At 45.4% G+C, this 27354-nt stretch overlaps 2 protein-coding genes across 3 annotated transcripts in view; one reads left to right on the top strand and one right to left on the bottom strand.

Moving 5' to 3' along the window:
- ZFAND2B (zinc finger AN1-type containing 2B) overlaps positions 1-4487 on the bottom strand; it is a 40199-nt gene extending 35712 nt beyond the window's left edge. For both annotated transcript variants that reach the window (XM_030210060.1, XM_030210061.1), the window contains exons 1-2: positions 4400-4487; positions 4223-4304 (exon numbers count right to left, since the gene is read on the bottom strand). In XM_030210060.1, the coding sequence (XP_030065920.1) occupies positions 4223-4277 (55 nt within the window). In that variant the 5' untranslated portion in view covers positions 4278-4304; positions 4400-4487. The remainder of the gene's footprint in view (positions 1-4222; positions 4305-4399) is intronic.
- Positions 4488-10984: 6497 nt separating this feature from the next.
- LOC115475152 (adenylate cyclase type 10-like) overlaps positions 10985-27354 on the top strand; it is a 155007-nt gene continuing 138637 nt past the window's right edge. Inside the window, exons 1-3 of the mRNA XM_030210893.1 lie at positions 10985-11135; positions 15140-15244; positions 19008-19046. Coding sequence (XP_030066753.1) covers positions 10985-11135; positions 15140-15244; positions 19008-19046 — 295 coding nt within the window. The remainder of the gene's footprint in view (positions 11136-15139; positions 15245-19007; positions 19047-27354) is intronic.

Genomic DNA, 27354 nt, shown 5'->3' with positions numbered 1-27354 from the left:
TTAACAAATGACAAGGAAATACTTTTAAAACAAACAGGAGGAAATATTTCTTTCACTCAAAGAATAGTTAAGCTCTAGAACTCGCTGCTGGAGGGTGTGGTAACAGCAGTTTGTGTACCTGGATTTAAAAAAAAAAAAAAAAAGGTTTGGACAAGTTCCTGGAGAAAAAGTCTAAAATCTGTTATTGAGATAGACATGAGGAACCCACTGCTTGTCCTGGGATTGATAGCTTGGAATGTTGCTACTTCTGACAGGTACTTGTGACCTGGATTGGCTACTGGTGGAAACAGAGGATACTGGGCTAGATGAGACCATTGGTCTGCTTATGTGCAAGCCTGAAGGCTACATTCAGGTACAATAGGTATTTTTCTGTTCCTGGAGGGCTCACAATTACAACAAGAGTTAAAGTGGGAATTTGAAACTGGATGACACAAAGTTATTCAAAGTTGTTAAATTGCGAGAGGATTGTGAAAAATTACAAGAGGACCTTATGAGACTGGGCGTCTAAATGGTAGATGACGTTTACTGTGAGCAAGTGCAAAGTGATGCATGTGGGAAAGAGGAACCTGAACTATAGTTAAGTGCTGCAAGGTTCCACATTAGGAGTCAATACCCAGGAAAAAGATCTAGATGTTAGTATTGACGATACATTGAAACCCTCAAAGACAGCAAATAGAAATGTTTGGTAGTATTAGGAAAGGAACGGAAAGCAAAAAGGAGAATGTATCGCCTTTGTATCGCTCCATGGTGCGACCACACCTCGAATACTGTGTGCAATTAGAAAAGCTCATTCAGAAGACTAAGTGCTTGAAATCCACATTATCCACCTGCAATGCCAGGAACGTTGGCGTCCTGAATGCATAAGGCGCCATGTGAAAAGTCTGGCGTTGCAAATGGATAAGGTAGAATTTTGATTAATGTGGGACTTCCACCACTTAGTCCCTTGAAGAAGCTTGTAAGAAAGTGAAATGGAGAGCCCTGTTGGGAGCAACATTTAAAAGCTAAGTGCTTATTACATTCTCCACAATAAGAGATTTCAAGTGGATGATTATGATATAGAAGATTGCATGAGAAATTGTGTGTGAAATTTAGTGTACAATATTGGAATAAAAGGAGGTTGTTTGAGATCGATGAGAAAAACAGAGTGCAGTAAACGTAGGCACAAATATATACTTACTTGTTGTCAGTCTGGACATTTGAGATTTTTTTTCCTCCTTATTAGTATTTTTATTGAAATTGAGTGTGATTTCCTGTATATCGGAGTCAGTAGAATGATTCTCTCTTCAGTTCTGAATTGCAGTTTTGTATGAAAGTTTTGCTGAAGTTTATCCTACGGTATTATTAATTTTCATACCCACCATATCTTAGGGAAATCCCTCTTCTACCTGCAAGTAAATCACTTTGTGCTATTAACGTGGCTCATTCCTTTTTTAATATTTCCTGCCAATATTATCTTGTTTTTCAGACCCCATAAATGCAGCATGTCCCCTAATCAAAATATGTATTTAATTCAATAAAAAGTTTATAACTATATTGTAACAGAATACAGTCCTCTCCTAGACCAATATGGGTACTAGTACACTGCACATTAAAAAAGGGATGGGCAAGCTAAGGACTGCAGATCATTTTGGTCCACAACCACCTTTCATACAGCCTCTAGGCATGCAACTTCTTTCTTAGGGCTATCAGCCTACCCAAAACAATTTATTCTCTCCCCCATTGCGTCTGTTCATGCAGCCTCCTTGGTTGACACAAGCTTCTTGTAATACACTGCACAATTTAAGTGCTGCTACCCGAGAGAATACACTTTCTAATGCTAATGAAATAAACATTTTCAAAGGATTCCTCCAAGAGTTAGGCATGGGAAGCATACAGGGGCCAATTTTTGACAGAAGAAAGAATCTTCAATTTCAAACAGTATTCTCTGGGAAAGAAACAAAGCTCTTCCAGTTAATTAGAGCATGTTAACAATATATGCAAGTATGCTTTCCAGAAAAACATCTATTTGGAGAAGTGGGCTAAGAACCCAGTTCCTTGTGATCTCAGGCAAGTCACATTGCTTCATGTAGGTATGTGAATTCAGTAGAGTCTCCTGCTCCATTTCCTTGCACAGGTAAGATGCACAAATGTGTGGCAGCAGGGGAAGCAAGTATTAGGTAGCACTAGGCAGTTGCCTAGGGAGCAGCTTCTTGAGGGTTGCAGAGTTAGAAGAAGAAAGCAGCAACAAGGCATTCCCTTAAGCTCTAGGTTTAGAGGATGCGCAGGCCCAGAAGCAACTCTTAGGTAGCACTAGGCAGTTGCCTAGGGAGCAGCTTCTTGGGGGTTGCAAAGTAAAAGAAGAAAGCAGCAGCAAGGCATTCCCTTAAGCTGTAGTTCTAGAGGATGCGCAGGCCCAGAAGCAACTGTTAGGTAGCTACTACTACTACTACTATTTAGCATTTCTATAGCGCTACAAGGCATACGCAGCGCTGCACAAACATAGAAGAAAGACAGTCCCTGCTCAAAGAGCTTACAATCTAATAGACAAAAAATAAATAAAGTAAGCAAATCAAATCAATTAATGTGAACGGGAAGGAAGAGAGGAGGGTAGGTGGAGGCGAGTGGTTACAAGTGGTTACGAGTCAAAAGCAATGTTAAAGAGGTGGGTTTTCAGTCTAGATTTAAAGGTGGCCAAGGATGGGGCAAGACGTAGGGGCTCAGGAAGTTTATTCCAGGCGTAGGGTGCAGCGAGACAGAAGGCGCGAAGTCTGGAGTTGGCAGTAGTGGAGAAGGGAACAGATAAGAAGGATTTATCCATGGAGCGGAGTGCACGGGAAGGGGTGTAGGGAAGGACGAGTGTGGAGAGATACTGGGGAGCAGCAGAGTGAGTACATTTATAGGTTAGTAGAAGAAGTTTGAACAGGATGTGAAAACGGATAGGGAGCCAGTGAAGCGACTTGAGGAGAGGGGTAGTATGAGTAAAGCGACCCTGGCGGAAGATGAGACGGGCAGCAGAGTTTTGAACTGACTGGAGAGGGGAGAGGTGACTAAGTGGGAGGCCAGCAAGAAGCAGATTGCAGTAGTCTAAACGAGAGGTGACAAGGGTGTGGATGAGGGTTTTGGTAGAGTGCTCGGAAAGAAAGGTAGCACTAGGCAGTTGCCTAGGGAGCAGCTTCTTGGGGGTTGCAAAGTAAAAGAAGAAAGCAGCAGCAAGGCATTCCCTTAAGCTGTAGTTCTAGAGGATGCGCAGGCCCAGAAGCAACTGTTAGGTAGCTACTACTACTACTACTATTTAGCATTTCTATAGCGCTACAAGGCATACGCAGCGCTGCACAAACATAGAAGAAAGACAGTCCCTGCTCAAAGAGCTTACAATCTAATAGACAAAAAATAAATAAAGTAAGCAAATCAAATCAATTAATGTGAACGGGAAGGAAGAGAGGAGGGTAGGTGGAGGCGAGTGGTTACAAGTGGTTACGAGTCAAAAGCAATGTTAAAGAGGTGGGTTTTCAGTCTAGATTTAAAGGTGGCCAAGGATGGGGCAAGACGTAGGGGCTCAGGAAGTTTATTCCAGGCGTAGGGTGCAGCGAGACAGAAGGCGCGAAGTCTGGAGTTGGCAGTAGTGGAGAAGGGAACAGATAAGAAGGATTTATCCATGGAGCGGAGTGCACGGGAAGGGGTGTAGGGAAGGACGAGTGTGGAGAGATACTGGGGAGCAGCAGAGTGAGTACATTTATAGGTTAGTAGAAGAAGTTTGAACAGGATGTGAAAACGGATAGGGAGCCAGTGAAGCGACTTGAGGAGAGGGGTAGTATGAGTAAAGCGACCCTGGCGGAAGATGAGACGGGCAGCAGAGTTTTGAACTGACTGGAGAGGGGAGAGGTGACTAAGTGGGAGGCCAGCAAGAAGCAGATTGCAGTAGTCTAAACGAGAGGTGACAAGGGTGTGGATGAGGGTTTTGGTAGAGTGCTCGGAAAGAAAGGTAGCACTAGGCAGTTGCCTAGGGAGCAGCTTCTTGGGGGTTGCAAAGTAAAAGAAGAAAGCAGCAGCAAGGCATTCCCTTAAGCTCTAGTTTTAGAGGATGCGCAGGCCCAGAAGCAACTCTTAGGTAGCACTAGGCAGCTGCCTAGGGATCACTTTCCTGAGGGTTGCAAAGTAGACCAAGAAAGCAGCAAGGCATTCCCTTAAGCTGTAGTTCTAGAGGATTCCTGTGTGATGCTGACGATTAAACTCTGTGTCTTACCCAGCTGTTTGCAAGTGGGCTCAGAGCAGTGTTTGCCCAGGTCTGGCAACTCCATGACGGCGGCTCAGGGGCATCGGGTTCTCTGCGAGGAACGAGAAAAACAATTCCGGTTACAACTTACAACCGACCCCCCCCCCCCCCCCCCCGGAGTGACCGTAACTTTGCAACACTACCCACCAGGGAAGGGGCGACGGTCCCCTGAGCTGCAGCTCCTTCCTTACATTCCTGCGCGGCCACTCCACTATAATGCAAAGCGGAAAGAAGCTCCGCCTCCTACAGGGCGCCGGAAAGGCTACGAAATGACGCCGCTCCCACGCATCGCCGGCACGCGCAACACGTCGTTCTTCTTCCGGTCTTCTGCCAAACCCAGGAGCTTCAATAGACAGCAGTGGAAGTGAGCCTATCTAGTCCACTGTAAGCAAGGAAGCCAATTAGGACAATCTAAGTTTCCCCTTCCCAGTGCAGCCGTCATCCCCATTCACTCAAAACAAAGCAAGCAAACCTACGAGCTGTTGCATTCACATTGTCATTTTTCTTAAATTGTTGTTTTTTTTATTGTTGGTTCATCTGTAACATAGTAACATAGTAGATGACGGCAGAAAAAGACCTGCACAGTCCATCCAGTCTGCCCAACAAGACAACTCATGTGTGCTACTTTTTGTGTATACCCTACTTTGATTTGTACCTGTGTTCTTCAGGGCACAGACCATATAAGTCTGCCCAGCACTAGCCCCGCCTCCCACCACCGGCTCTGGCACAGACCGTATAAGTCTGCCCAGCGCTATCCCCGCCTCCCAACCACCAGTCCCGCTTCCCACCACTCTAAAGCTGTTTCAATCGGATAGGTAGTGCCTTAAAAGGTGGAGGACAAAAACAGCTTAAAAAATTATTATAGCTGGTAGAAACAGCTATTTTAAACTCTGCATTTTGTGCTCATTTTTCTACGCTAAAAACTAAATAAATACACTGTATACAATACAGATGGCCAAATTTCAGTGAGGATATCCTGGGGATGACAGCTGCGCTGGGAAGGGGAAACTTAGATTGCCCTAATTGGTTTCAGCGTTCTGACGTCACTTCATCTCCTGCCTATTAAAGCTCTTAGGATTGAGCACACAGCACACGGCCTGGCGTCAAAGAGTTGAAGCCACTTAGGAGAATCGAACTTTCCCCTCCCCCATATACAAAATAAAGCAAACAAACCTATATGAACTACTACTATTTATCATTTTCTATCGTGCTACTAGACATACACAGCGCTGTACACAGAACATGTAACAGACAGTCCCTGCCAGTGGCGTAGCCAGACAGCCAATTTTGGGTGGGCCAGAGCCCGAAGTGGGTGGGCACAAAATTTTCAATGCCCCACCCCCTTCCTCCCCCTATTCTCCACATCTCCCCCAGCACCTCCCAACTCAAAATAGAAACAGAAACACTTTAGCTCATGAGGAAAGTGACATCCGCTATGCACATTTCTCAAGCTATCATATTTCAGTTAAGATTCAAAATAAAATGAAATGCATTTTCCACCTTTGTTGTCTGGTCATTTTCTTTTTCCATCATGTTGATCCAGGTTCTCTTTTGAACTTTCCAATCTTTCTGCTATTTCTCCTTCAAGCTGTCCATTTGTCTTTTACTCCTCTCTTGTTCCATTCCCTCACTTCATTTGCCTCTGACATATTGACCTTTCCATTTTAGCTCTTTCCTCTCTTTTTTTTTCTTTTCTACTCTGTCCACCCAAATTTTATCCTGTCTAACCCCTTTTCCTTTGTTTTACTTTTCAGTTACCTCTCAGATTCCTTTTCACCCACTAGTTCTCCTATTCCCCATCTCTCTACTTCCCCAGCCATCCATTCCCTTCCATCTTCAATCTATTCCTGGCTCTGTCCTTTCCTGGTTCTCTTCCTACCTTTCCCTCCGCACCTTTAGTGTTCACTCTGGTGGATCCTCTTCTACTTCTATCCCTCTGCCTGTCGGCATACCTCAGGGTTCTGTTCTTGGTCCCCTCCTCTTTTCTATCTACACTTCTTCCCTTGGTTCATTAATCTCATCCCATGGCTTTTCCTACCATCTCTATGCTGATGACTCCCAAATCTACCTTTCTACCCCTGATATCTCACCTTGCATCCAAACCAAAGTTTCAGCGTGCTTGTCTGACATTGCTGTCTGGATGTCTCAACGCCACCTGAAATTAAATATGACCAAAACCGAGCTTCTCATTTCCCCCCCCCCAAACCCACCTCCCCGCTCCCCCCGTTTTCTATTTCTATTGATGGCTCTCTCATTCTCCCTGTCTCCTCAGCTCGAAACCTTGGGGTCATCTTTGACTCTTCTCTCTCTTTCTCTGCTCATATCCAGCAGATTGCCAAGACCTGTCGTTTCTTTCTTTACAACATCCGTAAAATCCGCCCCTTTCTTTCCGAGCACTCTACCAAAACCCTCATCCACACCCTTGTCACCTCTCGTTTAGACTACTGCAATCTGCTTCTTGCTGGCCTCCCACTTAGTCACCTCTCCCCTCTCCAGTGGGTTCAAAACTCTGCTGCCCGTCTCGTCTTCCGCCAGGGTCGCTTTACTCATACTACCCCTCTCCTCAAGACCCTTCATTGGCTCCCTATCCGTTTTTGCATCCTGTTCAAACTTCTTCTACTAACCTATAAATGTACTCACTCTGCTGCTCCCCAGTATCTCTCCACACTCGTCCTTCCCTACACCCCTTCCCGTGCACTCCGCTCCATGGATAAATCCTTCTTATCTGTTCCTTTCTCCACTACTGCCAACTCCAGACTTCGCGCCTTCTGTCTCGCTGCACCCTACGCCTGGAATAAACTTCCTGAGCCCCTACATCTTGCCCCATCCTTGGCCGCCTTTAAATCTAGACTAAAAGCCCACCTCTTTAACATTGCTTTTGACTCGTAACCACTTGTAACCACTCGCCTCCACCTACCCTCCTCTCTTCCTTCCCGTTCACATTAATTGATTTGATTTGCTTTCTTTATTTATTTTTTGTCTATTAGATTGTAAGCTCTTTGAGCAGGGACTGTCTTTCTTCTATGTTTGTGCAGCGCTGCGTACGCTTTGTAGTGCTATAGAAATGCTAAATAGTAGTAGTAGTAGTAGTAGCTACTAGATGTACGCAATGCTGTACACTGAACACATAAGAGAGAGTCCCTGCTTGACAGAGCTTACACTCGAATCAGGACAGACAAACAGGACAAATAAGAAATAAGGGAATTACTAAGGTAGGAATGATAAAAAGCAGGTGCTGAACAAGTGAGTAAGGGTTAGGAGTTAAAAGCAGCATACAAAAAGTGGGCTTCTAGCCTAGATTTGAAGATGGCCAAAGATGGAGTTTGACGTACTGACTCAGGAAGTCTATTCCAGGCATATGGTGCAGCAAGATAAAAGGAACGTAGTCTGGAGTTAGCGGTGGAGGAGAAGGGTGCAGATAAGAGAAATTTACCTGATGAACGGAGTTCCCGGGGAGGAATGTAGGGAGAGAAGAGTGGAGAGGTACTGAGGAGCTGCAGAGTGAATGCACTTATAGGTCAATAAGATGAGTTTGAACTGTATGCGGAAATGGATAGGAAGCCAGTGAAGTGACTTGAGGAGAGGGCTAATATGAGCATAACGACCCTGGCGGAATATTAGTCCTGCAACAGAATTTTGAACAGATTGAAGAGGAGAGAGATGGCTAAGTGGGAGACCTATGAGAAGCAAGTTGCAATAGTCTAAGTGAGAAGTGATAAGAGCGTGGATGAGGGTTCTGGTAGTGTGCTCAGAAAGGAAAGGGTGAATTTTGCTGATATTATAGACAAACCAAACAGAGAGGGTAACCAGCATACATAAAAAGTACAGAAACAAAAGAAGCAACACTGGGCCTTCATGACTGAGACAACAGGAGTATTTTATTGATAAATGACCAGACACGGACCGTGTTTCGGCGTTAAACAACGCCTGCCTCAGGGGTCAAGGTTTGGGTATAAGTTGTGTGAAGTTTGTATGTCTCTAATGTCTCCAAAATGGGGATAGAAAAACATTTTAAAACCAAGCAGAGCTACCCTGTTTCCCCGAAAGTAAGACATCCCCCGAAAATAAGACCTAGTAGAGGTTTTCCTGAATTGGTAGATATAAAGCCTCCCCCGAAAGTAAGACCTAGCAAATTTTTGTTTGAAAGCAGGGCCGCCGAGAGCCAGACAAGGCCAACCCCAGGCCGCTCCCCCCACTCGAGGTCGCCGGGCCCCCCCACCACCCACCCGGAACTAACCTTAAACGCCTCCTTTCACCTTCGCAGCAAGCAGCAGCAGGGCAGACCTCTCCTTCCTTCCGTGCCCCGCCCTCGCGGACGTTATGTCAGGCGAGGGCGGGGCACGGAAGGAAGGAGAGGTCTACCCTGCTGCTGCTTGCTGCGAAGGTGAAAGGAGGCATTTAAGGTTAGTTCCGCGAGCGACGGAGGGCGGGTGGGCCAACCCCGATCCAACCCCGATGTTTCCCCGAAAAATAAGACAGCCCCTGAAAATAAGACCTAGCACATTTTGGGGGGCAAAAATGAATATAAGACAGTGTCTTATTTTCGGGGAAACACGGTATCATAAAAGACAGCCGCGATGTAGAAGAACTCCTGTGTTAGCCTTATCCTTTGCAAAAGTATTATCGAAACAAGATGGACGACTATCATTCGTTTTGATAATATGGTCGGAGTCGCCCAAAACTTTGGTCGTCCTTAGAGATGGTCATCCCTAGACTTGGTCGTTTCTGATTTTCGGCGATAATGGAAACTAAGGACGCCCATATCAGAAACGACCAAATGCAAGCCCTTTGGTCTTGGGAGGAGCCAGCATTCGTAGTGCAGTGGTCCCCCTCACATGCCAGGACACCAACCGGGCACCCTAGGGGGCACTGCAGTGGACTTCCTAAATTGATCCCAGGTGCATAGCTCCCTAACCTCGGGTGCTGAGCCCCCCAACCCCCCCCCCAAACCCCACTACCCACAACTGTACACCACAACCATAGCCCTTATGGGTGAAGGGGGGCACCTAGATGTGGGTACATTGGGCTTGTGGTGGGTTTTGGAGGGCTCACATTTACCACCACAAGTGTAACAGGTAGGGGGGGGTGGGCCTGGGTCCGCCTGCCTGAAGTGCACTGCACCCACTAAAACTGCTCCAGGGACCTGCATACTGCTGCGATATACCTGAGTATGACATTTGAGGCTGGCATAGAGGCTGGCACAAAATATTTTTAAAGATGTTTTTTGAGGGTAGGAGGGGGTTAGTGACCACTAGGGGAGTAAGGAGAAGTGATCCCCGATTCTCTCCGGTGGTCATCTGGTCTGTTCGGGCACCTTTTTGTGGCTTGGTCGTAAGAAAAACAGGTCCAGGTAAAGTCAGGGACGCCCTTTTTTTCCATTATGGGTCGAGGACGCCCATGTGTTAGGCACGCCCAAGTCCCACCTTTGCTATGCCTCCGACACTCCCCCGTGAACTTTAGTCATCCCCGTGACATAAAGCAGTTGAGGATGCCCAAAATCAGCTTTTGATTATGCTGATTTGGGCAACCCTGTGAGGAGTTCCCGGGGAGGAGTGTAGGGAGAGAAGAGTGGGGAGGTACTGAGGAGATGCAGAGTGAATGCACTTGTAAGTCAATAAGAGGAGTTTGAACTGTATGCCTGTGCCATGGTCCATGGATTACACCTTTCCAGTCTTGGTTTTTATATGTGATTAAAGAATCACAGTTGAAATAGAGCCAGAGAAAGCTCAAAACCATTTTTTTGTTGTTGCTTTTGTGCATTTGCAAAGCCATGCAGTACTCACAAATCTTTTCAAATTTATGCTCCATATACACCACTTTAAAAAATCCCACTCTGGCTTTTGATTTCCTGCATTGGGCTGGTATATCTCACTCTTTGTAACAGGCCAACCATGGTGCCTTTGAGAAAAGATAGACCAGACTGGGGGAGAGAAGTGGCGTAAGTATGGGCTGGGTGAATGAAGCATTGGAGAAGAGACTTTTTGGGATGTGGCTGGAGCAGGGGCGTAGCCAGACCTCGACGGGAGAGGGGGCCAGAGCCCAAAGTGGGGGGGCATATTTTGTCCTGCCTCCCTGCCGTTGCCCCCCCCCCCAGCCACCGGCACCCTCTGCCACTGCATGATGATGATACCTTGGCTGATGGGGGTCCCCAACCCCCGCCAACTGAAGCGTTTGTCCCATGCTGGTCTCGCACTGCCTGCCCTGCTCTGTTCTCAGTTGTTCCGTGCACACTTGTCTTAATGAGACGGAACATGCTCAAAGTGTCGTGCATGCTCGGTTTCACTAAAACGAGCATGCATGGCGTGACTGAGAAGAGCAGGGTAGGCAAGGCAGCAAGACCAGAGAGGGATAAACGCTTCAGCTGGCGGGAGTTGGGGACCCCCGCCAGCCAAACTGGGGGATCCAGAGCCAATTTGGGGGGCCAGGCCCCCGTGGCCCCCCTTAGCTACGCCATTGGGCTGGAGCAATGATGAGAGCTCTAAGGAGAACATTACTGGGCCAGACTCTAGTCTCTGGGCAGATGGATGTAGAGAATCTTGGGACATTGTGATGTCACTGGAAGATTGTGACATGTCTCAACAAGTAGCTGCTCTGCTATTTGAACTGCAGATGTTGTGGGGTCTCCATGGTTATGGGTGATATCACTGCCGGGCTGGGACCCAATTTCTAACAGCAGTGTGTGATGGCTACAACCTGAATGAAGGAGGCAAGCAGTCCTGGCTATCATTAGCAATGTCCATACAGGAGATCGGGCACTTCTACCCCCATAAAATCGGGAAAGTTGCAGCCCATGTCCCTGATCTAGTCGTTTATGGAGATCACACCAAAGAACTTCCTTCTGTGGAGGAGTTTAACGGGGTCTTGCTGTTTGCTGATATTTCAGGTAATACCAGACCCTTTGTCTTTCCATCACAGATCCATGATTGGACTCTGTGTGCCTCTCTCCACAACCTCATAATACGACTCTGTCCTCTTCTGAGATCCACAATCAAAGAGCCTCTGTCTCTTCTTTACAATCCTTGTACATAAGAGGGATAGGGTTTGTACATTCATACTGTGGAATTTCTGCATATACTGGTCTTAGGCAGTGTTAGTACCATGGTCATGAGGGGCAATGTAGGGTGGGAGTGGTAGACCTTGGATCACTGGTTATGAGAGAGGAAACTAGTAGAACTTCACTAGCAGTAATTAGTGGGTAGGATGGGTGAACTGCTAAGCTTTGTTAACAGGGCTAAGCATGGTACAGAGGCTGTGCGTAGAGAGCAGTGAGGATAAATTATCACCTATCTATAAATTAAAAAAAAAGAAGAAAGAGAGGCTGTTGGAACACAGAGCCTGGGTACATGTGGTCTGACTCATACCTGTATATCTTGTTGATCTTGGTTGTATCTTGATGTTGTACCTAAAGACACCGCTGACCCTTGTTGTATTCTCTTTGAAAAGCCCACATTGAAAGGGCGGTTTAAGCAGAACTTAGCTGGTTAGACCAAAGTCTTTCAAAATTGACTAAGAGCGTAACTAAACCTATCCACTTAAACTTCACTAGGTGGCTACATTTAGATTCTGTGTGGGCCTGAGGGAAGGGAGAGGAAGTTAAGTGTCTGGTACTAGTTTTGAGTGAGTGCTGCAGTAGCAGGCCTAAATTTGTCCAGTCCCCTGGGGATTTTTGTTGGGATTTTTTTTAAACTGGCCTGACTCTCACCTATAACAGAAAAAAGGGTGGAGAGGGCCCAATATCAAGAGATCAGTCACCACACTCAAGGGTAAGATGCTCCAGAAAAGCCTTTATTAGGACCCAACACGGTCCGTGTTTCGGCTGTATCAGCCTTCCTCAGGGGTCAATGAATGGATGTTCTGTAATATATTGATTGATGGAGCATTTACTGATCAATTAATAAAAGTCACATAAAGCCTGACAGATGTTCTATCAGCTTCCAGCAAGAATCCCTGTAGCCAGACAAGACGGGAGTCTTGGGGGAGAGGTAGCTAAAAATAGGACATGAAGGACAGGCTCAGCAGGCAGCCTGGGAAGGAAGCTGAATCTCCAGGGAAACCAGGGAAGCCTGTTCCTCCAGGAACAGGATCCAGCACTAGGTTTCCCTGGAGATTCAGCTTCCTTCCCAGGCTGCCTTCTGAGCCTGTCCTTCATGAAATTAAATCTATATATTAGAAAATAATTTGAGAAATATATTGCTCTTGATGGTAATTTTTTGGAGCACATACTCCTCGCATTCAGTAACATTAATGTACTTTTTTACTCTTGATTGTGCATCAGGCTGGTATAATGTCTGCAGCGTAGACCAGTGTCTGAACTCATTTACCCTATTTTAGTAAGAATCTATATCATGCTTGTCCTTAATCAGTTTTAATAGTAAATATAAAACGGGAAACATTGCAATGCTACTTTCTCTTGTTACTTGGGCACAGTTTGAATAAGCATAAAAAGCTGGTAATCATGATTTTTTGTACACATTCCCACAAAATTCCTGTGTCAGAGGATATTTAACTACATATGCATTGATTTGGGAACCTAAGGGGCTCATTTTCAAAACAAAAACACGTCCAAAACATGTCATTTATTTATGTATTTGTTACATTTATACCCCACATTTTCCCACCTATTTGCAGGCTCAATGTAGCTTACAGAGTACCGTAAAGGCGTTCGCCAGTCGGTTGATAACAAATACAAGATTGTGTTGTGGTCAAATGAGGTTGTCATGATTGTGACTATATTCCCTGTCGGACTTGCTTTGGGGTTCCTCCAGCCAAGCCAAGTCGGTGTGTAAATTCTGAAGCTTATGTGAAAATCCTGAAATCCATTCTAGTCCAGCCTAGTCTGTGCCAGGATACTGTTCCAGCCAAGCCGTGCTCTGCTGTTGTGTTGCTAAGCCCCACCTTGCTGGTGGCCTCACCTGTAGTGTCTTTATTACCACCTGGGAACTTCCTAAGTTTGCCTTTGCATTGCTATAAGTCAGTCGGTGTGCTGTTGCACTTCTGCGTGGTTCTGTCTTGGGGCATTTCTGCCTTCTGTTTCATTGTGTCTGTCTTGGGGCATTTCTGCCTTCTGCTTCACTGAGTCTGTTGGTCAGTGGTGTTTGTTATTTTCCTCTTACTTGTAGTTCCTGCTCTGTCTCCTTGTGATAGCTGCTGCCACTGGATGTGTAATTAGCTCTCACCTTACTGCACCTGGGATGGTTCTGTCCGGTTGCAGTACTCTGTGGTGAGTCTGTTTCTCTCCAGTGTTTCTCTGTGTGTTTTGTGGCTGCCTTGTGTTCAGCCTTCTGTTAATGCTCTGGTATTAGTTTGTAGTTGTAGCCTAGCTTTGTGTTCTGCCTTGTCTGTCTTATTTTGTGTCTCTAGTTCCCCTCTGCCTTTTCCCCTTGGTCCCTGTTTGTGCAAGCTTATTGTTGTATCCTGTTGTCTGAGGAAGTACTCTCAGTTCTGAGTCCTGATTCCTGGTCCCTGTTAGTCAAGCTTGCTTTGGAGTCCGATTCCCTGTGTGTGTTCCTGTATCCTGTAAGTCCTGCCAGCTGCCCGCACCTAGGGGCTCAACCCCTAGGGAACGACGGCCAAGTGCAGATGAAGTCTTGTTCCTGTCCTGTGGTCCAGTCCGAGCGTTCTAGTCCATTGTGTTCCTGCTTTGCTTACCAGCATCTGTAGCCCTGTCTTGTTGGTGTGTTTGCCCAGTGCTGGTTGGGGGATTTTGCCTGCCACTGCCGCCCTACGGCTGTGGTCCAAGGGCTCACGAATCCAGTTTTCCCTTGAGAGACCTGACAGAGGTAGAATTGAATCAAGCAACATGAGGTCGAGGAGAAAGAGGAAAGTAAGGTGGCAGAAGGATGTTTTTCTCTCAAAAATGTCCAAGTTGCGATTTTAGACTCCCTGATTTTAAACGTTTTGCTCCACAGTTTGTCCATATTTCAAGGGGGGCGTATTGGGGTATGTTTTGGGTGGGACATGGGTGGAACTAAAAGATAGGCTTTTTTCTGCAATAGTGGAGCAAAATGAAAATGTCTAGGGACAAAATTAAGACTTTTTGGCTAGACCTGTTTCAATGACAACTAAATGACCAAAAGGTACCCTAAATGATCAAATGATCACTGGAGGGATGAAGGCATAGCCTCCTTACTCCCCCAGTGATCACTGACCTCCTTCTAGACCCCTAACAGGCAACAGTGACAGTACATACCAGGCTCTATCACAGCTTCAGATATGACGGCCTTTCCTATTAGAGCAATCAGCAGTTCGCAGGAGTAGCCTAGTGGTCAGTGCAGTGGACTGTAGAGAAGGAGACCCACGCCCATAACTCACTCTAACTGGTACACTTGTGGTGGAATGTGTGAGACCTCCAAAATACACTAAATACCTACTGTACTTACATATAGGTGACATTTTCAAGCTTGAGAGCTATTGAAGCGTACAGTGAAGTAAGTAGGTATTTTTCTACTCCTGGAGGGATCACTATACAATATAAGGGGGTTATGGTGAGATGTGTACCTGGGACCTTTTATGTGAAGTCAACTGCTGTGCCCCCTAGGCTGCCCTGTACTCTGCTAGGATGTCTGTGTGGCCAGTGCACTAAGAATGATGGCCCCCAGACATCTCAATGGCTATTTTTTTGGCATTTTTCTCTTTGACGTTTTATTTCCCAAAATGGTCCCAAAAGAAAAATGTACTGACCACAAAGCTTCTAGATAAAGGGGATTTTCGAAGTCATTTTCAAACCTGTTTATTTTTGGGGTATGTTCACCATTTGATTTTTGGACGTTTTTAGCAAACCATCCAAAAATCGTACTTAAATGGTTTATTGCAAATGCCCCTCTACACATGACATTTAACTCCATTTGTATGACAGATTTTGCTAATTTTGCAATTCTTTTGGTACAGGCTTCACTGCACTGACAGAAACATTCAGCAGAACTTGTAAGAAGGGTTATGGAGCTGATCAGTTAACAAGGACCCTCAATAAGTACATTGGAGACATTGTCCATCGTAAGTACTCACAGTATCTTTGGAGTCTGACAAAGTCAGTTTGTTTCTCAAAATGTTCCTTGTGGGCATCTCATGTTTCTTGGCAGGAACATGAAGGAATGGTTGGGAGGACAGAAGATGGTAACAGGAGGAGGATGAGTAGAAAATAGGTTTGGGAGTGACCAAAGCAGGATGTGCAGCCGGTTTATTAAAACTGGGATAGTGGGAGGTAGATATAGTAGATGCAGAAAGCTTAGATTGTAAGCTCTTTGAGCAGGGACTGTCCTAGGTTAAATTGTACAGCGCTGCGTAACCCTAATAGCGCTTTAGAAATGTTAAGTAGTAGTAGTAGTAGTAGATTAGTGAGAGTTGAGCTTATGGTAGAGAAGTTAAGAGATACCTGAGAAACAACAATAATCATTTTATACTGAAACTAAACCCTTTTCTGAGGGAATATTAAGAGAAGAGGAAACCTCTCTGCTAAATGAACATTACTTTACTGGGAGATTTGAAGAGGCATATTTTCAAAGCACTTTGGGAGGCTAAGTTCCATAGGTTTCTATGGAACTTTGGGAGGCTAAGTGCTTTGAAAATGAGCGCTACGGTGATGTAAAGCTTTGCTTAGAAAAGAATTTGTACGTTTATGTTTTTAGGAGTGAGGGGTGTAAAAGTAAGATGGCAGCCAGCGCTTTAGAAATGTCAAGTAGTAGTAGTAGTAGATGGGAGCTCCAGTGAGGTGCTGCCTTACAACTGCATCAGCTCGAGCCAGATTGCAGGGCTAGGAATGCGACGGAGTCCTCGGGACCTTGCATGGCTGCAGGAGGAGACACCAGGCAGGCAGAGGATGCGATCACTGTGGGGGCCGTGTCTCTCCAGTGACCAAGGATCGACAGATTTGGAGTGCTGGGGCAGCATGGCACCTAGAGTGCACCATAGCTGAGCAGGCTGGACCTTGGGTCTCCTCCACGGAACGGCTTGCCATTGCGGGAGGAGACATCAGTGGAAGGCAGCAAGGAGATCACCGGTGAGGTTGCCGGTTGAGGCCACGAGCCAGCGGTGGGAGAGATGGGACCATCCACAGGAACAACCCTGACAGCAGTCCACTTGAATTGCCTGTAGCGCATCACACTGGAGTACCAGGAGCACAATACACTGCAGTGACACTGAGCCCGATCACTGGGCAGGGAGTGCAACGGAGTACTCGGGACCTTGCATGGCTGTGGGAGGAGTGGATGTGATCACTTCTGAGGCTGCCCCTCTCCCTTGCCCCAGGGCCGGACAGATCTGGTGCTCCCCGATGACCGCATTGGCCCAAGCCAGATCGCAGAGTCCTCTGGATCTTGCACAGCTGCGGAAGGAGACACTGGACAGGCAGTGGGCACGATCATTGCACGCATCAACCTTTTCCTATACGAGCACGCAATTCTGGAACGCATTGCCAGGCAACATAAAAGCGACCTATGAACTGACCAACTTCCGTAAACTACTAAAGACCCATCTCTTCAACAAGATATACCACAAAGATCAAAACATGTGAAACTCCCACATACTGTATATCCAGAAATGTTAATAATGCCTTCTGTTATATTACTATCATGTATTCCATTGCCATTCAACCCAAAATCAATCTGTAACACCAATTGTCTATTCTTTTATCATTACCACTATCCATGATGTATTGTAAGCCACATTGAGCCTGCAAAGAGGTAGGAAAATGTGGGATACAAATGCAATAAATAAATAAAAATAAATAAATTGTGAAAAATTACAGGAGGACCTTACGAGACTGGGAGACTAAATGGCAGATGATGTTTAATGTGAGCAAGTGCAGAGTGATGCATGTGGGAAAGAGGACCCCAATTACAGCTAGCAAGTTTCCACTTTAGGAGTCACCAACCAGGGATGGGATCTAGGCGTATTCGTTAATGATACATTGAAACCCTCTGCTAAGTGTGTGGTGGCAGCTAATAAAGCAAATAGAATGTTAGGTATTATTAGGAAAGGAATTGAAAACAAAAATGAGGATGTTATGTCTTTGCATCACTCAATGGTGTGACCGCGCCTTGAATATTGTGTTCAATTCTGGTCACCGTTTCTCAAAAAAGATACAGTGGAATTAGAAAAGTACAGAGGCAATGAAAATGATAAAGAGGATGGGACGACTTCCCTCTGAGGAAAGACTAAAGAGGCTAGGGCTCTTCAGCTTGGAGAAAAGGCGGCTGAGGGGAGATATGATAGAGGTCTATATATAATAGTGAGTGGAGTGGAATGGGTAGACGTGAATCGCTTGTTTACTCTTTCCAAAAATACTAGGACTAGGGGGCATGCAATGAAGCTACAAAGTAGTAAATTGGAGAAAATATTTCTTCACGCAAAATGTAATTAAACTCTGGAATTCATTGCCAGAGAATGTAGTAAAAGCAGTTAGCTTAGTGGGGTTTAAAAAAAGGTTTGGATGGCTTCCTAAAGGAAAAGTCCATAGATCATTATTAAAATTGACTTGGGGAGAATCCACTGCTTATTTCTAAGATAAGCAGCATAAAATATATTGTACTGTTTTGGGATCTTGCCAGGTACTTGTGACCTGGATTGGCCACTGTTGGAAACAGGATTCTGGGCTTGATGGACTTTTGGTCTGTCCTAGTATGGCAATACTTATGTGCTTATGTAGGTCTGTGGTGATTGATAGGGTCTATAAACCACTTGTGACTTAGCAGGTCTGAGGCTCCCTGGCCATTCCCTGCAGTTTGCTTCTGAAGACAGGTTGGAACATAATACCCTGATAGCATAAAAGCACGGGTTCAGGAGTCACTGGTGTTCATTTTCCTCAGTGGTCATCACAGTTGACCTGCAGTGACTTGCCTGGATTCTGGTCGTGGTGTTTCCTGGGGTAGCTTTCCTGTAGCTGGAGCTCATGTAATTCGCTGCTGCCTCTGTTCTCTCCACTGCTCAGTCAGATGAGTGTCATTGAATTTGTGAATGTCCTTCGGATGATCTATTTTGGCCAAGATATTCTTAATGTGCTTTCCTAGCCCACTCCAGACTCAGTACCCAAAGGCAGGTTTGCTCTATGTCATGTCTGCAGTTAATTGATAGAGAATAACATGAGTTTTGCGGGAGACGGGCCTTCTTTTTGTTGGTTAATTGATAGAGATGCATAACTGACAGTGAATCCAGAGTCTGGCTTCATGTGCTGGATCCATAATTTTGCTGATATGGTTTTAATAGGTTTTTTCAAAAGTCTGGTACAGGGGTTTGATAGAAAACATCCCGGTTCTCCAACAAGGCTTTTATCCTTCACCTCACAGGCAATGAAAAGAAGACTGACACAGATAGTCATAGAAACTGTACAAGTTAGGGAGTGATGTGTAGTTCGTTCAGTAACTATTCTATGTATTTCGTGTCCAGATTTTACTTATTTACAATAAATGCAGTACAATGAAATAGTAATTGATGTATAAATGTTTGTATAATGTGTGTTAATTTCTGATGTTAATTTTTGACTCAATTCGAGATTTTTATATAGGCAGGATATAAATAATTTCAAATAAGAAAAAAACAGATGGGAATTTTGAATGATTTGGTCCTTAAGGGCAAAAACTTCCAAATTACTCTACGTATATGTTTTCTGTAAAGTTGTTTGTCTTCCAAAAACTGATTCATTGTGAATGGCTGTTATTTCTACATTGTGCAAAGTAAATCAGCAAAGTGATGGTGGCATTTGTGCCTGATCATTATCTAAAAATGTTCATTCATTAAGCACTAGTTTTGTTCTTTCTTTCAGATGTGCTGATGTCTGGTGGGGACATTCTGAATTTTGCAGGTACCTATCTTTCATATCTAATATATGATGAAAGAAAATCAACAGACGGATCTGCTGGCTTTTCATCTCACAGGACCTGATTAACAGACAGCATTAGACAATGTTGAAAAGGTTTGCCTGGCTAATTTTGGGAGTTACACAAATCTTTATGGTTAACCCTCACTGCCTGCTAAGGTTTTTTTTGTGGACAAGTCATGTCACACACAGAATTTACCCAGATAAAATAGGGTGGTACGGGAGCGGATCCAGGGTGTTGTTTAACTTTCTGTCTTAGATCAATACTTTCCTCTAGCCACTGTTAGTCGGGCAACTGAATGCATTCATATTATAGCTGTCTTGAAGTTATCGAAGTATATTTACACTGTGTGGATACTGGGTTATCTGGAAATTTTGAATGGATTGGAGTGGAGGAGTAGCCTAGTGGTTAGACCACTGGTCTTGACATCTAGAGGTGGCTGGTTCAAATCCTGCTGCTGCTCTTGTGATTTTGGGCAAGTCACTTAACCTTCCATCACCTCAGCTACAAACTTAGATTGTGAGCCCTCCAGGGACAGGGAAATACCCAATGTACTACTACTACTACTTAACATTTCTAAAGCGCTACTAGGGTTACGCAGCGCTGTACAATTTAACATGGAAGGACAGTCCCTGCTCAAGGAGCTTACAATCTAGAAGACAGGTGTACAATCTAAAGACAATCTAAACAATCTAAAGACAAGTGTACAGTCAAAAGACAAGTGTAAAGTCTGTCTGATAGGGCATACTATATTTCACGAAAGGTTAGGTGCCAAAGGCAGCCTTGAAGAGGTGAGTATTAAGCAGAGATTTGAAGATGGGTAGGGAGGGGGCTTGGCGTAGGGGTTGAGGAAGATTGTTCCAAGCATAGGGTGAGGCAAGGCAGAATGAGCGGAGCCTGGAGTTGGCAGTGGTGGAGAAGGGAACTGATAGGAGGGATTTGTCCTGTGAGCGGAGGTTACGGGCGGGAACATAGGGGGAGATGAGGGTAGAGAGGTAAAGCAAAATCCAGATAAATAACTAGAGCTGTCCAGTTAACTGTCTGTTCAGCAGCTTACATTTCAAAGAACAGGGACACCATTCTCCTCTCCTGACCTGGGCAGCATGTGTAGCCTTGATCCCCAGTGAGCCAGCTCAGATTAAGTTAACCAGTGGCCAGAGTGGCTCATAGGTAGCAAAAAGGCTGTTGCACAGTCCTCGGAGGAAATGCTTCTCTCTTCTTCCTATTGTTACTTTCAAAACCTGATTTCCAAACTTGGCTACTTTGGATTGTGCAAAACCATGTTCTCAAAAATAGGGCAACTATCATAGCTATTTGCCTGGCAATTTACCCAACTGAATAAACCGTCCTTTCCCAAATCAGTCTGAAGGTATGCTTGAGGCTCTCCTATGTCTGCAGTCTTAGCCACCTTATGTTGCCAGAGATTTATTTCGGGGTAAGTCAATAGTAATATAGCAAATTACATTAGATAAAGACCAACATGGTCCATCAGTCTACCCAGAAAAGTGGCCAGGGTTGTACCTCCTGTTCCGTACAGATTACCCCTCCCCCTCAATGTTCGCTTTCTTCTTTTTCTTTGTATATCCCACAGCTTTTTGAATTCTGTCACCATTTTCATCCTACCACCTCCCATGGAAGAGTATTTCACAGATCCACCACCTTCTCTACTGAAAAAGTATTTCTCTGAGGACAACCAGGACACAATAGTTCAGTCATTCCCAACCCAGTCCTCGGGGACCACCTAGTCCCATTGGGTTTTCAGGATATGAATATGCATGAGAGAGATTTTCATGCACTGCCTCAACTGCAAGCAAATCTAACTCATGAATATTCATTATGAATACCATGAAAACCCGATGGGACTAGGTGGGCCCCGAGAACTGGGTTGGGAATGACTGCAATAGTTCCACCTATGGTTGGCATCATCTGATAGAGCCTGGCATGCATGTACCTTTACACCTGCAAGTGCTTTGTGGGACCAGAGCTGAGCTGACATACCTCGGTCGTCTCCTCAGAGTGTGCCTTCTTCTGTCTCTTCTGTGTATTTTTCCTTTGTAAATGCTGTGCAGGAACTTTTCCCCCTTTCTCCTTTAGTTTTCCAGTTTTTTTGACACTTTTAAGTTTTTTTTGTTTTTCCTTGGTTCATTTGGCCCCTTAGGCCTGGGTATCCTGCTGGGATTTCTTTCCCCATTTTTTCAAAATTGAGTTGTTTTGATTTCGATGCAGCTGTGTTTCTGGACATGTCTCAGAAAACTCCCAGTGGTTTTAAAAGGTATACCAAGCTTGGCAAGACTATCACTTTCTGAGCCTCATAATTGCTGCTTGCCATGCTTGGGACCCAACCATGACGCTGATCTTTGCAAAAATGGTTCCAGGATGACAAAGAGAACCATCAAGAATTGAGAACAGTGCAAAAGTATTTGTGGCGCCGAGAAGTCCAGTCAGTCAACTTCAGCATTGGTCCCTATGGCATCGAGAGCTGCACTGACGTTGGGGATGTTTCTGCCTGCCTTGGTGTCGAGCATCAATAGTGTCCTTCAGGACTGACAGTCTTTGGATCTGACACTAGAGACCTGTAAGGATTCAACATCGTCCTTGTTGGCACTGAGGTACTTCGATGCCAGGCATTGGGCGGAGAGAGGCCAAGAGTGGAGGAGTGGCCTAGTGGTTAGGGTGGTGGACTTTGGTCCTGGAGAACTGAGGAACTGAGTTCGATTCCCGGCACAGGCAGCTCCTTGTGGGAAGTCACTTAACCCTCCATTGCCCGATGTAAGCCGCATTGAGCCTGCCATGAGTGGGAAAGCGCAGGGTACAAATGTAACAAAAAGAAAAAAAGAAAAAAAAAGAAGCACCAGTATCGGTCTCCCTTTATGGCATGGCTCCAGGAGCTTTGGGGCATCGACATCATCAACAGCCAAGAAGCATTGATGCTGTGAGGGTTGCTTCCCCTCCACAGATTTGGCACTCATGTGCCAGCCTCCAATGTCCTGGAACCAAGTTTCTGATTCATGCACGATACCTTATTTGGATCTGACCACATTGGTGCTGGCCCAGTCTTCCCCAGTACTTGCCTCAACAAGTGGTTCTGGGGCATGTTGCAGAAGAAGCAGGAGTGTATCGTAGACTGATGCAATGGTGAGGCTTTGAGAGTGCTGGTGTAGACCCTAGTGCTGCTCCAGCCTTTACTGGAGACCCATATCCTGCCTTTGGCTTAATCTTGGTGCCGGTACACAGAACATCATTGGAGTTGGGTCAGGCTGAGACAGTGCTCCGTTCTAGTCTCTCGGGGAAGGAAGCTCACTCGGGGCCCAGGAGAGAGTCCATTTCTCAACACTCCTGCCCAGAGTCTGGATGTGAGTCCAGCACACCAAGGCAGGGCCAGACGCAGACATCTCATGAGGAGTATTACCCTGAGTCTGACTCGGACCAGAAATCTGACCTGGAACCAGAGGTCTTTCAGAGGAGGGGTCCCTTGGTCTCCCATTAGATCCCTCCCCTCCCAATGAGGAGCTTTCCTTTACCAATTTTGTTAGGGAGATGGCTGGCACCATCCCATTTAATTTGGATGCTCAAAATGAGCCCAGAAACGCATTAGCAAAATTTCCTTGCAATGAAAATCAACAATTAAATCACAATATCACAGCAATCCTATATAATAATTCTCACCTCCAACATTCTGAGGCTGCCTGGAACTGTGGATCATGTTGGAGTAGATAATAGTGATGTCACACAACCCACACCAGATTGGCCAGTAGAAGGGAGAGGGGTGGAGCCACGATACAGGGAGCAGCGAATCAGCACAACACGGGGAATGCACAGCAGCAGGAACAGAAGCCTCTCTCACACAGTCACTCTCTCAAACATACACACTCAGAGGAAAACCTTGCTAGTGCCCGTTTCCTTTCAAACAGAAACGGGCCTTCTTTACTAGTATAAAAATAAACACTGAAATTGTTAACTTAAACATTCTTGTGGAATATCAGCAAAGAGGACAATCAACAACTTTTGCAAAATTAATTCACAGTGTTGTCAATTTTGCCAAGCACATTTTTATATAAAAAAAAGCTATGATAGTGTTTAAAGCATGTCCAATAATGATGCAAATGTCAAATAATCTGTTTCCAGTGCTAGCGCAGTGCTACCAAACTCCAACACAGCACTGTGTTTCGAGCTAGAGTCCTTCATCAAGGATTAGTGAGATTGCAATCTAATAATTCATCACATGGAGTTGCCCCTTATTGCTGGCAAATAACTCTGGCTTCTCAGCTTCTCTTTACTCTATAAAAAGAAAGAGAAGAGGGTATTGGCATGTTTATGCCAGTCATATGACAGAGAGCAGCCAATCAAATCCAATCAGGGTCATCCACAGGGCCGTGCCTAGGGTCTCTGGCGCCCCCCTGCAGACTATCAGTTGGCGCCCCCCCCCCGGTGAAAATGATCACGCCCCCCCCCCCCCCCGGTGAAAATGATCGCTCACCACTTGCTACACTGACAGGAATTGTCAGCAATATTCTTAGAAACAAATTGCTATACATTGCAAAATAAGATAGCAGATGTAAATTCTCAAAGTAGACATATTCCAAACGCTAAAATGAAAATAAAATGATTTTTTTTTACCTTTGTTGTCTGGTGACTTTCTTTTTCCAATCATGCTGGCCAGTATCTGAGTCTGCTGCTATCTGTCCTCTTAACTCCATTTCCAGGACTTCCTTTCCATTTGTTTCTTTACTTTTCTCCTTTCTTCTTCATTTCTTGCTCTATATCCATTTCCAGCAATTTCTCCTCTCTCCCTGGGTCCTGCCCTCCCATCCATGTCCATTCTTGTCCCTCTCTGCCCTTCCCTCCTCCATCCATAGCCAGCAATCCTCCTCTCTCCCCTGCCCTCCCCTACATGTCCAGTCCAGTGATTTCTCTTCTCTCCCGTCCCGTCTACCCCCCCCTCTCCTCATCCTTCCATCCGTTTTCCCTCTTTATCTCCCCATCCTTCTGTCTTCCTCTTCCCTCTTTCTCTCCATGTCCTTCCATTCGTCTACCCCCTCTCCCGATCCTGCCATCCAACATCTACCCCCTCTCTCCCAATCCTTCCATCCAGTGTCTCTCTCTCTCTCTACCCTTTTCCATTCATCATGCCCCCCTCTCTCTCCCCATCCTTCAATGTTTCTCCTCCTGTTAGTTTCTCTCTCCCTACTCTTCCTTCCAGTGTCTTCCCTCTTTCACCCCCCCCCCTCCCATTTTCTCCTCATTTTAAGCAGCTTCTCCCTTTCTCCAGGACTCCAGCCCTTCTCCATGTCCCCTCCTTCTCTCCCCATCTTCCCACTCTCTCCATTATACCTGCCTAGTGCCTCTCGCTCCCCCTTCCACCTGGCATTAATTTGTTGGCCACTGCTGCTGCTTCTCCTCTTCAGCAGCAGCGCCCCGAGTCCAGACAAAAAAAACAAAGGTAACACAGTTACACGCACCCAAAGTGCAGGAATCAGCTGAGAGGACCGACACCACACGCAGCTTCAACCGCTTTGGAGCCCCCAGGAGCAACAGTTGGCTGCTGGAACAAGCGCGGGGCTGTACCGTAGCAGCTTTCAGCATGGGCTATCGGCACTGCAGCCGCTCCTCTCTGTCCCCGGAGCAGAGCAGGAAGTCGATGTCAACTTCCTTCCTGCTCCTCCAGGGGCAGAGAGAGGAGCGGCTGCAGCGCAGACAGCCCATGCTTGAAGGCTGCCACGGCCCCGCTCTTGCTTCTTTTTTTTTGTTGTTTTATCGCGCGACTCGCGCTGAAGAGGAGACTTTAATTCCCACTTTGCCGGCCCAGACTCGGGAGTGCGGGAGACTCCGGACTTGGCAGGTCTGGATGAGCGGGCCTCGAGGGAAAGTGGCTACGTTTGGGGGGGGAGGCAATGCAGCATGGGCGGGAAAGGTCACTAAGCCTCCCCAAGCCTCTTATACGGGGCGCCTATGAGCGTCAGTGAAAGCGGAGCGCTGCCGACATCTACCTTCCCTTCGCGCTCTTGGTCTGTGTCCGCCTTCTTTCTGACGTCAGAAGAAGGCGGGACACAGAGAACCAATGAGTGCAAGGGAAGGGAGACGTCAGCAGCGCTTTCACTGACGCTGCTGCGACCAGGTAAAAGATTTAAAGGCCTCGCGGGGCGAGAGTAAGCACCGCGGCGGCGCCCTCCAGAGGTGGGCGCCCCCCTGCGGCGCTTACCCCGCTGACCGCATCGGCACGGCCCTGGTCATCCAATCAAACTACTACTACTTATCATTTCTATAGTGCTACTAGACGTACGCAGCGCTGTACACTTGAACATGAAGAGACAGTTCCTGCTCCACAGAGCTTACAATTTAATTAGGATAGACAGGACAAATGAGAAGGGAATTACTAAGCTGGGAATGATAAAACATGGGTACTGAACAAGTAAGAGTTAGGAGTTAAAAGCAGAATCGAAAAGGTGGGCTTTTAGCTTAGATTTGAAGACGGCCAGAGATGGAGCTTGACGTACCGGCTCAGGAAGTCTATTCCAGTCATATGGTGCAGCAAGATAAAAAGAACAGAGTCTGGAGTTAGCAGTGGAGGAGAAGGGTACAGATAAGAGAAATTTACCTGATGAAAGGAGTTCCCGGGGAGGAGTGTAGGGAGAATGGAGAGGTATTGAGGAGCTGCAGAGTGAATGCACTTGTAAGTCAATAAGAGGAGTTTGAACTGTATGCGGAAACGGATAGGGAGCCAATGAAGTGACTTGAGGAGAGGGCTAATATGAGCATAGCGACACTGGTGGAACCATTCAGAGCTATAGAATTTAATTTAATAATCCAATGGTGTTTTCGATAGTTGAGCTGAGCATCATGATCTCCGAAGAATGGTGACATAGGTACATGGTCAATAACATGCCAAGATAAATCTGTAACAAAATGGTTGTTATTTAACCAATGAGATACGATTGGCACTTAGTGAGTTTTGGAACAGGAATAAGCTACAGTAATTGAATCTTTCCTTAATGAACAAAATTAATCCGATAGCTCAAAACTGAAAAACAATGGGCTGAGTTTTGGAAAAGTGTTCTTCAATTATCACCTCAGTTTTAAGTTCAATATTCAGCAGTCACCTAAAATCGTAGTTCCTTATTTTGGGTTTTTTAGGATTTTCTGAGCTGACAGAAGTAATTCTGTTTCAGGAGACAAGGCTGCCCATTGTCACATTTCCTCTTTGCAAATTGCCCTTCAGCCATTAACTGTTACAGTGAGACAGTATATAAAAATTCACGGAATACCAGGTGATAAAAATGAAAATTCAGTTTCCTTATATGTGGATGATACTTTAATTTTTCTTACTCATTTTAAAGAATCTCGTCCCTCTATAACGGGCTTGATTAAACAGTTAGGTTCAATGTCAGGATATACAGTAAATTTCTCAAAATTATCAGCTCCAATTTCTAGATACTTTGGGGTTTAAGCTTGATTCACATTTTAATCATTTGGAGGTTCAAATATTGAATAACTTAGGGCCACTTTTACAAAGGTGCTTTAGTGTTCTTAGCGTGTGACATCCGTTATATTCCTATGGTCATCTTAGGTTTACCGCCTTTGTAAAAGACCCCCTTAAAGAATTTATTTCATCTAAATTATGGCTCCCTCCTTTCAAAAATCTAAAAAGATTTGGCTATTTATGCAGATACAAATATTTCTTGGTTAGGAAGAATTAGTGCTATCAAATTGCTGGTTCTTCCTCAATTATTGTTTTTGTTTACTCAGCTTTCTATCACTTATTTCTTTTCTGAATTAAAGAAGCATGATTGTAAGCTCTTTGAGCAGGGACTGTCTTTCTTCTATGTTTGTACAGCGCTGCGTATGCTTTGTTGCGCTATAGAAATGCTAAATAGTAGTAGTAGTAGTAGTAAATTCATATGGAGAAGGATAAAAGCTTGAATCACTTATGAAACTTTGATGGTGCCTAGAAGGGAAGGAGGTTTAGGTTTCCCGATTTTCAAATATTATTATTGATGTGCTGTATTGAGAGCTTTACGTTTTTGGAGACATACAAAGTCTGAAATCCACTGGTTTATGTTAGAAGTGTATTTGGCTCTCTCAGCTCCTCTGGATGCCCTACCTTTCTCAGAAATAAAAAGAGGCAGGGTGTATTGAAACAGCATCTTTCTATTTCTACCGTCTTAACAATTTGGAATCAAGTTTGCAAAATAGGAGGGGTATATCGACAGTGTACTCCTTATACGCCTTCTGGCACAAAAATTTGTGGGAGGCATGGAAAGGGGCTCTCTTCGATGATTCAGAAAGCTGGGAATC

This window comes from Microcaecilia unicolor, chromosome 7 (assembly GCF_901765095.1).
Source record: "Microcaecilia unicolor chromosome 7, aMicUni1.1, whole genome shotgun sequence".
Taxonomy (NCBI): Eukaryota; Metazoa; Chordata; class Amphibia; order Gymnophiona; family Siphonopidae; genus Microcaecilia; species Microcaecilia unicolor.
Note: the sequence above shows the minus strand (reverse complement) of the source record. Positions and strands in the feature narration are given on the sequence as shown.